Genomic DNA, 16,452 nt, shown 5'->3' with positions numbered 1-16,452 from the left:
GAAGCGTCCAGGATGAGTCAGCACCTCCAGGTCTGAGGACGTTAGCTGGACACTCGGCCTCAGAGACGGGTGTAATTCACCGGTTTCATTACGATGCGATACTATATCGATATTTTGGACCACGATACAATATTTGTCGATATAACAAAGTCACGATACGATTTCAATTCAATTTAATTTAGGAGCTGACGATTGACATGAGCCGATATAATCTGCTCATATCCCCTTTATTTTGCTTTTGGCCAGAAGAGATAAAAACATATAAATAATTGTAAATAAAAGTTAGAATTTTATCTCACCTTTACCTTATCCTCAAAACATAACGAAAATATAAATATAAGCTCAATGATAACTGTCAAGGACCATAGACAAAACAACTGTCCTTTATAAGTCCCGTGTCCTCCACATGCTAACCTTGTTAGCATAAGCCTATGGCGATTGACATTGCATAAATTAGCTTAGCTAGCTTACCCAGTTTACAGTAATATTTCTGCTTTCTCTCACTCGTCGTTAATTTAAGTCACTGTATCTCCTGTCAGAACAGCCTGATAAATTTCAGTCTGCATGCACGATTTTTTCAGTCAAACATTTTTGAAACCGAGCACCTGATGTTGAATTCGCAAGAAGTTAGCAGAGAGAGATACCTGGCATGTACAACGAGTTTCTCTAAAAACAAAATATTTCCACAATGATGATTTATTCTCGGGTAAACTGCGTTATCCTCATCGTCTTTGTCTGATGGTGACTCAGAATTTCAAAATAAAGGCGCATCTGAAAGAGGATATGTATCGATGTTTTCACTTTGCATCGATGTTACGTGATGGTTGCTCCTTCGGTCGATATATCGATGCAGATCGATGGATTGTTACTCTCCTCGATGGGGAGCTGCTGCTTCTTTTGCTTCCGATAATGAAGCCTCCTGGGTGAGTCCCAGTTCGGAGGTTTCACGGGAACCCCCGAGTAGACCCAGACCTCTGGATAGTCTGTTGCCAGAGGAGGCAGAGAGCAACTTAATAAGACGTGGCCTAAAAATTTGCGAAAAGCAAATTATCGTCCTGTGTTGTCATTATTAAAAGAAAATAACCTAACAATAAGCACACAAAAAAACGTAGTTTTCTGGACATTTTTCCCTATTTTATTTTTTAAATTAATTTCTCATAAAACTGATTTTAGGTAATTTCTTGCGATTTGTGGGGCATTTCTTGCCAAGTTGGTCATTGCTTTTTAACACCATATTTACTTGTGGAAGGCGTCTGCATGCAGCAGAGGATGGCGTCGTCTGTCGCCGTCTGCGGCAGAGAGTGTTACTGTAAGTTTATTTGACGTGTTTGCTTTACAGCATAAATAACTCGACATTTGTACGGCATGATATTTTCTACATGCTAACACAGATGCCAAAAAGTTTGTGGAGCAATTTGTATTTTGTTCCATGAAACAATCGAAATTCTTCGACATGCCCCTTTGAACAAGTCCTTCGAATGTCCATTTGTCTGTGCTGCTCGGCTCTGATTTGACGAGGCAGAGGCTGACGTCTTTCGCTCTTCAAAGTCAGCGTTGGCGCTATGGATGGCGTGCTGTGAACAAGGCCGAGGCTGCTCCTCTTCTGCACAGTTTTCACTTCCCTCCTTAATGAGGACGCCTGAAGTGGTGTAGCGCGCACACTCTTCAATTTAAATCAGCTTTTCCAAGGGTCTCTTCAGACCAAGGCTCCGTGCCGCCATTGTTCTGCCGCCGCTGGCGGTGAAGGGAAGAGAGCCGCGGTGGCATTGAAACATAAATTCCTCTGACGGTAAAAGTGAACTGAAACATTCCATCTGTGCAGTTAAAAGAGTAAAAAGCCAACGTGCTCACAGCTCAAATTGAATGACTTGTTGTTCATTTATTCAATTCACCAGCAAAGCAGCGACAAAAAGCAACTGCTCATCTCTTTAGATTTAGCCAAGGATGTGTGGGCTGCTGCCGCAACGCTGTCGGGGTAATTTTCTTTTAAAACTTTTCAAACGGCTTTTTGAAGGTTGCTCTATTGTGAGAAAAAGTCTTGTGTTTTTGTCTCTCTGTGTTCAGGTTTGGGATGCTGAGCGACGAGTCGGTGCTTCACGCCGACAGCGCGCTGGCTGCTCTGACGAAACATCTGGAAGCCAAACTCTCCTTCGGTGAGACGAAGCTTGTTTTATTTCCACAGATTAGAAGTACCAAATGTGATATCATCACCGAAATTACTAACGACTTCTCCGGCCCGGGTAGATAAGGGCGAGCGAGACATGATCGTCATGAGGAACGACGTCGGGCTGCGCCACCCAACTGGCGAGCTGGAGACCAAACACATCAGCCTGGTGGTGTACGGCGACCCCTTCGGCTTCTCCGCCATGGCCAAAACTGTAGGATACCCAGCAGCCATTGCTGCTCGCATGGTCCTTGATGGTCAGTAACATCATTTGGGAAAATTGTTTCTGTTTTTAAGTTGAAAACTCTGAACACCAAACACACAAAACAAAGTATAATGAATATTGATGTGATTTTGAAAAAAAGTTGCTCTCGGCTGTTTGTGGCAACAAGAAAGAAATATTTTATTTATTTGTTTTTTTTATTTATGCTCTATTGAGGATCTGTGTTTTTTAAAAACTATCTAAATATCAAAAACGTTTAAGCTCACTGTCACTGCTGTCGAGTCCCCTGGGTCCTATAACGTAACGTTACATCTGGTGTCGAGTCACGTCATTTAAATCCAATCACTGGTCAGCAAACATCGGTTGTCCAAAAACATTTTTGAATATAACTGAACTGCCAGCTAACAGGTATTAAACCAAACAAAGAAATCTGGCGGTCAGTTGTTTGTGTCGGTGGCCAAACGTGCGAAGAGGTCTGAAGTTTAGCTACATTTAACCAAAACAAAAGATAAGTAGGGAGAGAAATGCAATATATGTTGCAAAATAATTTCTCCAACCTCCATGGCCAAGCACAACGTTGTGCATCAAATTAAACCTAAATGCAGTAACTTCGACTGTCTTTGAGTTAAAAAAAGCTCATTCAGCTCCGTCAGCTGCTGCTGCTGCACAGCCAGCTCGGTCTGCATCGTCATACACTCACAGCAGGATAGAGCTGGTTAGCTCACGCTGTAAAATGAGGCAAAGGTAAATAAAATGTCATCATGATGTCTTCAAATGTAACATAAAAAAGAAGAAAATTTGGATTTTGGGGAGAAACTTTGGGTGAGAAATGTTTTTTCTCAGCAATATATAATGGAGAATAAAGATGGAAGGACAACCTGTTTAACATCCTGTCATGAGCTCATCTTATCATGCATCACTAAAACTACTGATGCCAAACTTAATATTTCAATTACAAAATTTCAAAAAATAAATAAATATTGCCTCATTTTCTGCCAAATAATAGAAAAGTATCAATGCAGACTACAGACAAACAGTAGAACAGAAGTGGAGACTGTTGCTGCAGATTGTGAACCTGCTGCATGTTCTGAAACAAACTAAAACCAGCAGATACGTAGAAAGTTGATTCTTAAATTGTTGATGTTCCCGATCTGAACCTAAATTTGTGCGTCTCCTCTCTGCAGGTGAAATCAGCACAAAGGGATTAGTGGTTCCGATGACGAAGGATGTCTACGGGCCGGCGCTGGCCCGACTGAAGGAGGAAGGACTTCAGTTCATGTCCAAGAGCACGCTGCTGGAGTAAAGCTGAACAGAGCAGACCAGAAATCACTGTAAATACAGAGAACATTTTCAAATCCTCATTTCAGCTGCCTTTTCAACGACTTTATCACGACTGGATTTTTCCAAAAGACTCACACTGACCTTTTTTCTCATGTTTAAGGTTCTCTTTTTAATTGACAGCCGAGCGGCTGACAGAAGAAATATGTCTTTTTTTCTTTTCTTTTTCAAATAATTATATAAATGTTTAAAAGGGGAAAAAAGGTTGACCTTTCAAAATTCGCTTCCTTTCAAAAACACGGGAAAAAAGGCAATAAGCACCTTGGTAAGAAAAGTTCTGCAAATTGAAAGAAATTATTAGAAAACTATTTTTTAAAAACACTTCTTTACCGGTACTTTCCTTGTTTGTTTTTGTTTGTTTTTTTACTTTCTTTTTTCTTTTCTATTTTTTTTGCTGATTTTCAGGTTGTTTATATTTACTTTTTTGCGAATTTCTTGCAATTTGTGAGTAATTTCTTTCAAAGTTGCTCATTGCATTTTTTCAATGTTTCTGAAAGAAATCAAAGCAATTTGCTCAATTTTTTAAGTGTTAGAGCATTAAAAAGCTAAAAAGACGTCTCATCAATAGGTTAAACTTCTCAGGTCCGCCTGAGAGTATTACTGATGACGTTAAAACGAAGACGAAACGAACGCTGCAGATCACCTTCATGCAGGGCTGTCAGCATTAACATTAACAACTTGTCAATATTCAAAATATTCAAAAATCAAAATGATTGAGTTGAAAATGTGATTTAAAAGCTGCAATTAATTTCCATTAATGATTGAAATTCTGCGATTAATGAGTTGTTTGCGGCGCAGTCGTCTACTGTGTTGTTAAGAGTGAACTCTAAAGAAGCTGAGAGCAGCTGCCCATGGATATCTTCAGCGTTTTTGTACAGGATCATGAGATCATGATCATTTTTTTTTCTTTTTTATTGTGATGCTTATGTATGATACAGATTGTATGCAATTTTATTACAATCTCAATTTCTAAAATTTACAATAATTATTATAAAACATTTGCTTTGTCATGCCTTTATAATTTGAAAATTAAAAACTCATAGTGCAACTGTTAAAATAAGAGATAAATGCATCTTACTTGAAATTGATTTTAATTATCTCAGGGTAATATTGAAAAATCTGAGCACTAAAAATTAAGAAATATCTCTAAATATTATTTATCATCGCTTGATCTGGATTCGGTAACTTAAACCTGATCGGTAACGGAGGCTCCGGGCTGATATTGGGATCACTGGTAGAAATTTTTATTTGAGATGTTTTAAAAAAATGAATTCTTTATTTGTAGAACCCGTGTTAAATTTTTCAGACTTTTTATTGTCTGCCACCTGAGCAATATTTATTTTATCCTTCGGGCTTGGATTTGGGCACCTTGTAAACGCTTAGTTACATGCTTTATGTGGGTATATCGAGAAATACCCAAAAAAGAGTTATTTTATTACCTGAGATATATTTTTTAAAATATTAAACGAAATCCATATTTATATGTGATATGTAGCTTATATTTGGGCCTCCTGGGGTTTTAGGCAGCAGCGTGTTTGGTTGATATTTTCGTCGATTTTTAGATTTGGATCTGAATGACACAGACTCCCCTCAGATTTAAAAAGACAGAACTCAATTCAGAGTTAAAAAAATTATAAATTTGGAGTGAAAAACAGCAACACTGACTCCTTAGTGATCTTTTAACAGTTCAGTTTTTTTTCAGTGTTTCCGTTGACATGCACACATTTGTTTGTAAAAGCTTGTTTTGATAGTGCATTTTTGCTTTAAAAAATGTAAAAATTGTTACATGAATAAATATGTTATGTTACATTCTTTACTCTTTTTTCATCTTTTAAAGACTAAAAGTTTGATCTGATAAATATGTCCATGTGACAGATGCCAGGGTTTCCCACACATTTATGTATTTACAGCAGCCTGCTACGTTTAAAACATCTGCCGCTATGAATAGATTTTCTGTTTTGCAGCAGCTGCTCCTCTCAGCCATCGATCCGATCCGATCCGATCTGATCTGATCCGATCTGATCTGATCCGATCTGATCTGATCTGATCATCTGTGAACGGATCAACAGATCAATAAAGGAAACCCGGGGGGGGACACACACATTTAAAAGAAAAAGAGGAAAGTTTGCCGTCATGCCCCCCATCCCACTGTCATAGTTACTGCTTATTCTGTGGGAAATGCTGAGGCCTAAGGCCTTATTTAACATATACATATGCTACTTTTACTAACTTGAACTTTTTGAACATATACATATACTAAATAAGCAAAACATACTAGAATATGAGGAGCGCTAGCCGTCTGTAACAGACAAAAACTGCAGTTCCTGCAGTTAGAAGCTTCAGAAGTTAAAATGTCCAACTTTACAGCAGAAATCAACAAATTTACAGCCTGGTACAAAAATTATATAAGCTCCTATATAACACTTTAAATCTCACCTGTTTGTATTTTATTAAGGCTTAAAATTAGTCATATTCGAGGGTGGAGCCGTTGAAGTTGCAAGTTGTCCTCCGACAGTGTCCTCAGCTTTCAGTCGCCACTCGACAGATCCACCTTCGCACCCAAATATGGTCAACTGGCTCCTGAAAAATAAGATGGTGATAGTTTTAATCTAGAATTTGAGGCTTCAAAACAAGAGTCGACGTAACTGTAGCTACGCCCATTAATTTACAGTCTGTGCACAATTTAAACCAACAAGTTTAATCAGAACTTTCTTCGTAGCTGCATACCTGCAAAGGTAAGCTTAATACCTTTTTTTAATTGTATTTTGGTGAAGTGAACCTTTGAGATTTTTCTGCTTTTACTAACTTTCTGAATGTCTTTAAAGCTCCTGTGGGTACCTCATTCAAGCACCAAGGACTCCCTGCAGTTTTGTAAGTACTGAAATACTTTATGTACAGTACTGAGATAAAAGTATTTGGATATTTCCATTTTTTGTTGATTTCTGTTTGTACTTTAGACTTTTTGATATTTTATATTCAAAATGTAGATTTAAATCACCAACAGGTATGCATGTACATTTTTGTGATTCAAGATGCATTTTGCTTTAAATGAAGTTATACAGTATTTGTTGCTCCTCCTACGTGAAAGCTGTTTTATTTAAATACAGAAACTTTCATTATAATTCTGTACACTTGCACTGTTTTATTGTACTTTTACTGAAGAGAAGTGAGTACTTTCCCCACCAGTAAAAGTAAAGTCTGAGTTTCAGATTTACTCCACAGTCAAAGATTTTGTAACCAGACCCTTGACTCTGCTTTTTGTGTTTCTGACATCTTCTTGACCTCCAGCTCGGGACAAAAAAAAAAAAAAGACAATCAGCCCATTTGCTTCCACTCAATTTGGAAGCAGCCATGCAAACTAGGCCACCAAGCAGGGGATAATTGGGCATGTAATTATGAAAGGTCACAAATGCAAATGAAGGTGTGGATACGGCGTTCGGTCAAGACAACGTCTGGACACTTGACCTATTTTCTTGTCCTGAAAAGACGCGTTTCTTGCAGAGTCTTAGCCCGGATTAACACATGGGAAATCAATCAGAATAACCAGTTCAGTGTGGGGATTAAAGTATGACTCCATAAAGGGAAAATGCATAATCCACAGGCCGGACAGAACTCATCAGTCTTCATTTTCTCTGCTTCTGTGTTGGTTTCGTTAACACCTCTCTCTGTCAGGCTCACAGGGTGTCTGCTCCAGCTTTTGTCTCACCATTGTGACCTCTGACCTCGGACCTGCTTGCTGTTGCTCGTCTGTGAGGCTGCCGATGGACGAGCTGCGGCTCATTCTGCTGCTGTAAGTCACTCTGAGTAAACACATCAGCCAAAAGGCCTAAAATGTAAATGTAACCCACTTTCTCAGATTAACCTCTTTGTCCTCCTGCTGGGAGTCACGTCTTAGTTTTCAAACCTAGATATCAAAAATGTTAGCTGATATGCAAAAAAAGCTTATTTGAAATTTTGCATCATGTAAACTTTATGAAATTTGTATGCAGTATTTATGAACCCAAACATTTTTGGTGATGTCCTGCCACCAGGGGGCCACAAAATACTATTGTACACAAAAATATCAGAATTTAACGGCCATCCTTAGACTCCATTCCTGCTCCCCACATGATGCCCCCTGTTACTGACTATGACAGAAGTTCACAAAGACTATTTGGTGTCATTTGGTCTGCTTTTTTACAGTTGTCCTGCAGCAGTGACACTCAGGTTATGGCCAGTGGGCCAAATCTGGCCCCTGATACAGTGCCGGTTGGGCCCCCAATGATTTTCTAATTCACTATAAAAATAAAGTGATTTACACGGGGAATTGTTTTTGTACTTTTACTATACAGAAGGTGCCAGAGTGTGTAAAACAGCATCAAAATAGAGACTGTTTATTGAAGAAAAAAAAAGCGCCAGTGGGGGATCCTCCACACCCCCAACAGAGGTCCTCGCTTAGCCCCTTTTGTATTAACATCCTAGGAATGTCCTGAAATCCTAGAAATGTCCTAAATTCTGAGAAATGTCCTAAAATCCTTGAAACATCATAAAATCCTACAAATGTTATAAAATCTTATAAACATCTTAAAATCCTAGAAACAATCATAAAGTTGCCCGCACAAATCACAAAACAGTTTTAAAGAAAAAAACATTCGCCAAAATGCTAAAAAAAACATGACATGCCTTCCCCTTTTGGCAAAACCACCTCCCCTTTTTGTACACGTCCCCCGGGGAATATCAGGGTTACCACGGTTACGGAAAACCTGTGATTCTCACATTTTTTTAGGCCTGGAAAAGTAAACAATGGCAACAAATGGCACCAAAGCGTCGTAGTGTAGTATATCGTCGAAAATGGCACTAAGACATCACAATATAGTATGTCGATGCGTTGGCTCGCCCTGTTAAAACACTTACTCATAAACCATGAAGATCACAAGTTCAAGTTCAATAGAACGTTGAAAATGTGAAGCATCAGGAGGTTTGGCTCAGTGGGTAAATCAGGCGGTTAGTGTGCCTGAGGTTGGTGGTTCGAGTCTTATCTGGGACAGACTTTTGAAGACTACTGTCCAAAGCACAGACCTAAAGGGTACTTCGAGTACACGAAGTTGAGAGACATTTAGGACAGTCAAGAGACAGGAATTTGGGGGAAAGAAAAGAAGTTAGTTTAAGAGAGAGGAAAGTCAGTGAAGTTACAGGCAGTTGGGTTGTGAGACAGGAAGTCAAGGTGAGAAACGGGAATTTAAGTTGAGAGACAGGAAGTTGAGTGAAGGTAGAAGCTGGTGGTGGAGGATGAGCGTGTAAGAGGTGAAAATAGGAATAGGAACTGGGTAAGTAGAGAGGACAGAAAGTAAAAAGTAAGGGACTGGAATAGGAAAGTCAGGAACAGCACGACGCAGCCTAGCGCGAGTCTGAAAGACGAAATAAGGGGATGATACATCCCTTAGATCTTCAAAGACAGGGAGCAGTCCTAAAACTAGTGATGGTGAGATGAAGTGTCATGAAGCGTTAAAGCTTTCAATCCAATTGGTTCACTCGTGGGCCGAAGCTTCACGGTGATTCATTTGCTCTACTGTGCCATCAAGTGGACAATAAATGTAAAACAGGCAGAGTGGCTTTGGTGCATGAAGCTATGAATTGAATTGTGCTTAAATGATAATGCCATTAAACCAATAATAAATTAATTAATAAGCTCAAATAGATTGCAAACAAATGCACAATAAAGTCCAAAGTCAATAAAATGTGAGGGGAGAGTGGAGGTCCGTTGCGTTTCGTTGCCCCTTATATTTCAAATCGCACGCCAAACCCTTGAACCATTTCCTGAATCAGTCACGTGGCACAGCCGGTTCCGGAGGCTTCGAACGTCACCACATACGTCATCTATACAAGCCTCGATACGTGCTTCACTGAAATCGTCATGAATTACTCGACACGCTTCAAAGCCTCGACACGGAGGGACACATCACTACCTAAAACATAAGACGGTACGTCATTAATGATGCACCTGCCAAGAACTTTGTTGATTATCGGCCTGACTCGTATACCAGTCGAAGGTTCGACAGACGTCACTGCCGATACAGAATTTTCCGTTTCAGCTCCATATGACCGTTATATCAGCAGAGCAGACAGATATATCAGCTGATATTTTATTTATGCCATAAAATATCATTTGGCTGTAGATTCATACAGTTTGTTCTGCATTATTACTGATTGTGGTAATGCAGAACAAATTAAGGCATGTAAAGTTGAGCGATATATTGTTTTGCCCGATAAATCGGGTGAAGTTGTTCCAAAAGAGGTAAAACCAGTATCGGCAGATGCGTCTGTCGAAATCAAGGAATATCGGTAAAGAAATGTCAAAGTATAAGCTGAGGTAATTTAGAAACTGTGATGTAATAACATACTTTGTCTTCTAGAGAGTACTGACATGTTTTAATATTCACGTGTATAGTATTTTGACACAATTGTCTCCTCGTCTTGTATATGTATACTTTTCACCAATGCACACAGAAACAAAACACTCCAACAGGCTCTTTCTTTGGTGTTCTTTCACTTATTTAATCCACTAACTAATAATCCAGCAGTGTTTCATGTCCAGCTAAAAAAAACAAACATGTCAGTACCCCATGCATCACATTTAGTCTGTTACAAAATCCAGAATATAAAAGCATTAATATTCTCCAACTAAACCAGTAGAATTAAACCATAACATTTGAATACACTAAAAATGGTAAAATATAAAAATCTAAAAGTATAAATAGAAATTTGGTCCATCGAGTTGATTACTATAATATTATTTACATTAGATTATTATTATTTTTTATTATTATTCCAGGCCCTTATTTTATATTTGACTTCAATAGCACACTGCTGCTACCGTCGCGATGGTATTTACAGAAAGGAGTTCAGTGCAGGAGTTCTATAAAAGACAAGCTATCAAAATATCTCATTTAATGTAAAAAGATGCAGTTTTCCCTTTTTTTCCCGTTTGGCTCAGTGCCAATAAATACAAAAGTTTGTTAGTGGAGTTGAAACGTCTCAGAGCGGTACAGCGTTATAACATCAGACAGTTAGTCTACAGCATGTATCAAAGTTAGAAGTACAGGATGGAAAAATACAAAAAGGCACACAGTACAAAACCGCAGGGAGTCCAGATCCAGCGAAAGTCGGAGAAGTTCTGTTGGTGGTTGAAGTGGAAGGACAAAATGCACATTTGTAAAAGTTAAACAAGAGTTCTTTGTGTTTTTGTTTTGGGCAGTTACACCAGGGATTCAAGGCTCTCTGCGGTGCTGGCGGTTCCCACCACGATGGTACCGTTGTTGTCCGATGACTGGAGGGTTTTTTCGTCTTCTTGCGTCCCGATGAGACTCAGCATGGCTTTGTAAAGGAACTGATACTGCTCCTGCAAAGTGACAGGAAACCCATGTTTTAGATTTTTAAGGTATTTCAGAGTCATTTTTTCAGTGTTGTTAAATAAAGGGTCTGTGATTTCCAAAAACTTTCCAAGTCAACAGGAAACAATTAAGTTATAGTTATAGTTATAGTTGATAGTATCATCTGAATTATTTTATTTTAATACTGTGTGCCCCCTGTCGGGGCCCATGCAAACCGGCAACGATATGGACGCCCCGCGTAAGCCTGCAGGGGCCCGACAGGGGGGACACAACGACAATTTAAGCCCCAGTGGAAAAATAAAATAAAAGTGTTAAAATGAAATAATTCAAATAATATTATCACTGGTAATCACAACCACTGGCAAGTAATGGTAGGTGGGAAATGCCACATTTGCATTTTCATCTGACTTTATACTTAGTTACTCCAGCAATTATTTGGAATTCATTAGTTGTTCACCCTTTGACATCTGAGCTTTATGGTTTGATTTCTTTCAGAAACACAGAAAGTTACGTGTTAAAAGAAAATTCCCTGGAAGGTAGCAAAAAAAAAAGACAAAAAATTAATATAATGTAAATTATTTTATTTTATTATCATTATTAACTTTTCTAATTCCAACCTCCCTCCTTTTTTTAAAACTAGTTTTCAGGTCATTTTCTAGTTACCTGTTCAAAATTTCTTGAAATTTGTAGTGCATCTGTTGCTTCTCTTGAGTTGCTCATTGCCTTTTTAGCTGTGTTTTCAAAATAAATCAAGCCAGTTGGTTCAGGTTTCATAACAGATTTATTGGAAATTACTTTGAAATCGAAGACCTGTTTAATAAAACAAGTTACTATTATGTTAGACTGCAGTGAAAAAAACATTTGTTTTTCTATCAATACTGCAACTGTTGTTGGTTACTCCCTTAAAAACTACCATTTTTAACTATTTGCATCAAAAAATGTTGCTATTACGAGGCGTTTCAAAGTTTGCATTTTGCAGTCTGCTTATATTATGTTTTTTTAAGTTTAATTTATATTTATGTGGTTGCTCCAACAGAGCCCATAACCCAGACAAATCCCAGGCTGAAAGGCGAACAACATGCAAACTCCACACAGAAGACTCTTGGCTTGAAAGCCAGGACCCTGTGGCCCTGAGGCGACAGCGTCAGCGTTACAGACAGCGCAGTATCATCAGCATATTGTGAGATAAACAGCAGCCTTACGATGTCGCTGAAGATTCCTGGTCTCATGAGGTTTGTCAGCTTGGCTACTTGGAAGACGTCAACCAAACCTTCGGCCTCCAGCTGACGAGTCAGAGATGATAGGGCACAGAACGTTCCTGCCGTGACTCCACCCACACTAAAAAAGGTAAATCGCTATAAGATATCCTCACTGAGAACAAAAATAAGAGCAGAACGTTGAATACTCTGTGGAGGTCTTACTCATCGTGGACCACACTGGGGCCGTCCTTGACTGCACTCTCCTCTTTCAGCAGGTTAAGGAGCTCGAAGGTGTTGCTGATGGGACTGTCTGGATTCGGCCAGCGGGGGGCGCGGTAGTATTTAACCTCCAGAACATAGTCGTCCTGTCGAGATGAGGGAAGAGAGCAGACATCTGTCACAACATATCGGTGAGATTTATCTTTTTATCTTCTGGCCCCTTCAAACAGAGGGATGTCTCTTTAGTATCGTTTAAAAGGTCCTATATTTTGGTGCCAGTTCTGTTATACTATGACCTTTTGGTGCCATTTGGGACCATTTTTGAGGACATACTATAATGTTTTGATGACATTTTTTGACGAAATGCTTCTCTATGATGTTTTGTTTTTATTTTTGTGCCATTTGAGGCCATTTTTGAAGACATACTATACTATGAAGTTTTGGTATCATTAACTTTACTGTGACATGTCTCAACAAGCTATAATATGTCATTTTCAAGCATTTTATGGACATTTGACATTTTTTGACAAAATATAGTATGGTGTTTTTAGCAATTGTTTGGTCATACTAGATTATGACTTTTTTGGACTTTTTTTTTCACTTTGTATTCTGTGATGCATCTCGAGAAGTTATGTGGCGTTTAAGCATTTGTGTGACGGTCTAATATTTTTTTTCAATTAAATATTGATTGATTGTCAATAACATACAATAAAATAGCATGCCAAAACAGGCCAAAGCATAGAAAGCTGCAGAAACTGCCAAAAAACCCCATAATATAGCATGTTGAAAACAAAACCAAGAATGCAATACTATAGCATGGAAAAATAAGTCAAAATTTGATGTGTCCCAGAAACAGCTGAAACTGCATTTAAATGGCATACCAAAACACGCTACAGCATAAAAAGTTGCAAAAACAGCCACAACACCTGATATAGCATGCTGAAAAAACGACCTGAAATTCAATACTATAGTATGGCAAAAAAAAGTCAAAATTTGAAGTATCCCAGAAACAGCAAAAACCGCATTAAATGGCGTGTACAGGTAAATATATAGCAAATGGTTGCAAAATCCAAATACAGCACGATATAAAACTGAGGAAAACACTGTGCTATGCACGCAAACATTTTCAAATCTGCTGACATGTGCTGTTTTGGTTTAGCAACATCTTTTTTGTTATAGCTATCGCCATTTTTCATCGTCATTTTTTTTTTCAACATTACCAGCTTGCCTTCTTTTCATAGCTTTCAACATGTCACTATTCGACATTTTTCAACTTGCTTTTTTTTTTTTCGTAACATTTCTTTTGTTTTGTTTTTTTTTTTTTTTTTTCACATCACAGTTTTTTTTTTTCTTTTTTTTTTTTCGGCATTTTTTTTTTCAACATTTTTGATATTCTATAGCATCCTGTTTATTTTTTTTTTTTTTTTGGAGTTTTATGTTCTCCCATTTCATTTTTTCAATCTTCGCTTTTTTTTTTTTTTTTTTTGTTTTGGTCAAACAGCCTTTGCTTTTTTTCAGCTTTTAGAAGCAGTGCATGTTTAACACTATTTTCAGCTGTTTCTGAGACATGTCATTTTTTGACATTTTTGCCATTCTATAGCCTTGCTGGGCGGCACGGTGGCTTTGTGGTTAGCACTGTTGCCTCACAGCAAGAGGGTCCCTGGTCTGAACCTGCTGAACGGGCTCCGGGCGGGGCCCTCTGTGGAGTTTGCATGTTCTCCCATGTCCGGCAGGGGTTCTCTCCGGGGTCTCCAGCTTCCTCCCACGGTCCAAAGACATGTAGCTCAGGTTAATTGATGACTCTAAATTGCCCGTAGGTGTGATTGTGAGTGTGTATGGTCGTTCGTCTATATGTGTCGGCCCCTGGGCATAGTCTGGCGAACTGTCCAGGTGTACCCCGCCTCGCCTGATGACAGCTGGGATTGGCTCCAGCCCCGCACCCTTACGAGGACAAGCGTTGTTACAGAAAATGACTGACTGACTTGATTATCACAAGCCTTTAAAGCCATTTTTTTCGTGCTTTTCGCATCAAGACATGTCATTTTTGACATTTTTTTTATTTTTTATTTTTTATGGCAACATGTTTTTTGGTTTATTGCTTTGCTTTCATTTTTTTTTTTTTTTTTTTCATTTTTCAACAGCATTTTTTCAACTTTTTTTTTTTGGTGGTCAAGAGGCTTTTTTCAGGTCATTTTTTTTTTTTTCTCAACCTGTTTTTCATCTTCATAAGTTTAACACCATTTCAGTTTCTGAGACATGTCATTTTTGACATTTTGCTATTCTATAGCCTTGCTGGCTGCACGGTGGCTTTGTGGTTAGCACTGCTGCCTCACAGCAAGAGGGTCCCTGGTCTCAACCCGGCTGAACGGGGTCTCGGGGGCCCTTCTGTGTGGAGTTTGTATGCTCCCATGTCCGCTGTGTTCTCCGGGTTCCAGCCTCCCACGGTCCAAAGACATGTAGCTCAGGTTAATTGATGACTCTAAATTGCCTGTAGGTGTGATTGTGAGTGTGTATGGTCGTTCTGCCTCATATGTGTCGGCCCCTGCGATAGTCTGGCGAACTGTCCAGGGTGTACCCCGCCTTCCGCCTGATGACAGCTGGGATTGGCTCCCAGCCCCCGGCCACCCTCATTACGAGGACAAGCTACAGAAAATGACTGACTGTTACGATCTGGCGCACATGTTTTATGCCGCCCATTTTTATCAGTTTTTTCATAACTTAGCGCTGGCATTTATCGCCATTTTTTTTTTTTTTTTTTTTTTTTTTTTTATATTTTATTTTTTTATTTTTATTTTTTTTTTTTTCTTTTTTTTTCTTTTTTTAATTGTTTTACTTATTTCTGTTTTGTTTTAGTTTTTTGTAGTTGTTTGTTGCTTTTTTCAACTTTTACATGCCTTGCTTTTTTTTTCAGCTATTTTTTTGTCATTAACATTTTGCACTTTTTACTTTTTTTGTCGACATGTTTCTTGCCATTTGGTCGCTATCTTGTTCAGAAAACAGTTATGGTCGGCAACTCGCTTTATTTGTTTCACATCGCTATAGCAGCCAAGACGCTTTTTTCTTCTATTTTTCAAAATGTTTTCTGCGCTTTGTCGTTTTCGCTAACTTTTTTTATGACGCACCATTTAAACGCTTAGTCAAAGAAAGTTGACATTTTTCAACATTGGGCCAAAAACACAAAAAACTGTTGGAAAAAGCTTCTGAAAAAAGCAAGGTTATAGTATAAAATGTCAACTTTGTTTTGCCATGTCTCAATCGAAACGCTGGGTTTTTTGTGTTTTTTAGCATTAAATGTCGCGTTTATTTAAACACGCCTACAGCAAAGAAAGATGAAAAAACGGGCCAAAACACAAAAAACGGCATGTTGAAAAAAAAGTGACAAAAAAAAAAGCAAGTATAGTATGGCAAAAAATGTCAAAATGACATGTCTCAAAAAACAGTTGAAAATAGTGTTAATCAACCGCATTAAATGACGGCCGAAACACGCCATAGCAAAGAAAGTTGAAAACAGCCAAAACACAAAAAAACGCATGTTGAAAAAATGGCGAGAAAGCAAGGCTAGTATGGCAAAAATGTCAAAAAATGACATGTCTCAAAAAACAGCTGAAAATAGTGTTAAGAATCAAGATTAAATGACGCTGTCAAAGACGCCATAGCAAAGAAAGATGAAAAAACGCCCAAAACACAAAAAACAGGTATGTTGAAAAAATGGCGAAAAAAAAGCAAGGCTATAGTATGGCAAAATGTCAAAAATGATATGTCTCAAAAACTGCTGAAAATAGTGTTAAACCAGATTAAATGGCGTGCACAAAACATAGCAAAGAAAGATGAAAAACGCCAAAACACAAAAAACGGCATGTTGAAAAAAAAAAAATGGCGAGAAAAAAAAGCAAGGCTATAGTATGGCAAAATGTCAAAAATGATATGTCTCAGAAACAG

General features: G+C 38.4%; 2 protein-coding genes across 9 annotated transcripts in view; one reads left to right on the top strand and one right to left on the bottom strand.

The window, feature by feature from the left end:
- The window catches only part of aass (aminoadipate-semialdehyde synthase), a 33,135-nt gene extending 27,603 nt beyond the window's left edge, over nucleotides 1–5,532 (top strand). For all 5 annotated transcript variants that reach the window (XM_088079639.1, XM_088079641.1, XM_088079642.1 and 2 more), the window contains 3 exons: nucleotides 2,065–2,153; nucleotides 2,245–2,421; nucleotides 3,572–5,532. In XM_088079639.1, the coding sequence (XP_087935765.1) occupies nucleotides 2,065–2,153; nucleotides 2,245–2,421; nucleotides 3,572–3,690 (385 nt within the window). In that variant the 3' untranslated portion in view covers nucleotides 3,691–5,532. The remainder of the gene's footprint in view (nucleotides 1–2,064; nucleotides 2,154–2,244; nucleotides 2,422–3,571) is intronic.
- A 4,702-nt stretch (nucleotides 5,533–10,234) lies between these two features.
- ptprz1a (protein tyrosine phosphatase receptor type Z1a) overlaps nucleotides 10,235–16,452 on the bottom strand; it is a 120,728-nt gene continuing 114,510 nt past the window's right edge. For all 4 annotated transcript variants that reach the window (XM_088079634.1, XM_088079635.1, XM_088079636.1 and 1 more), the window contains 3 exons: nucleotides 12,517–12,659; nucleotides 12,298–12,433; nucleotides 10,235–11,103 (listed from right to left, as the gene is read on the bottom strand). In XM_088079634.1, the coding sequence (XP_087935760.1) occupies nucleotides 10,960–11,103; nucleotides 12,298–12,433; nucleotides 12,517–12,659 (423 nt within the window). In that variant the 3' untranslated portion in view covers nucleotides 10,235–10,959. The remainder of the gene's footprint in view (nucleotides 11,104–12,297; nucleotides 12,434–12,516; nucleotides 12,660–16,452) is intronic.

The sequence above is a fragment of the Plectropomus leopardus genome, chromosome 7, assembly GCF_026936395.1.
Source record: "Plectropomus leopardus strain MGB_pleo_1.0 chromosome 7, ASM2693639v1, whole genome shotgun sequence".
Classification (NCBI taxonomy): domain Eukaryota; kingdom Metazoa; phylum Chordata; class Actinopteri; order Perciformes; family Serranidae; genus Plectropomus; species Plectropomus leopardus.
This window is presented reverse-complemented; position numbering and strand designations above follow the sequence as displayed.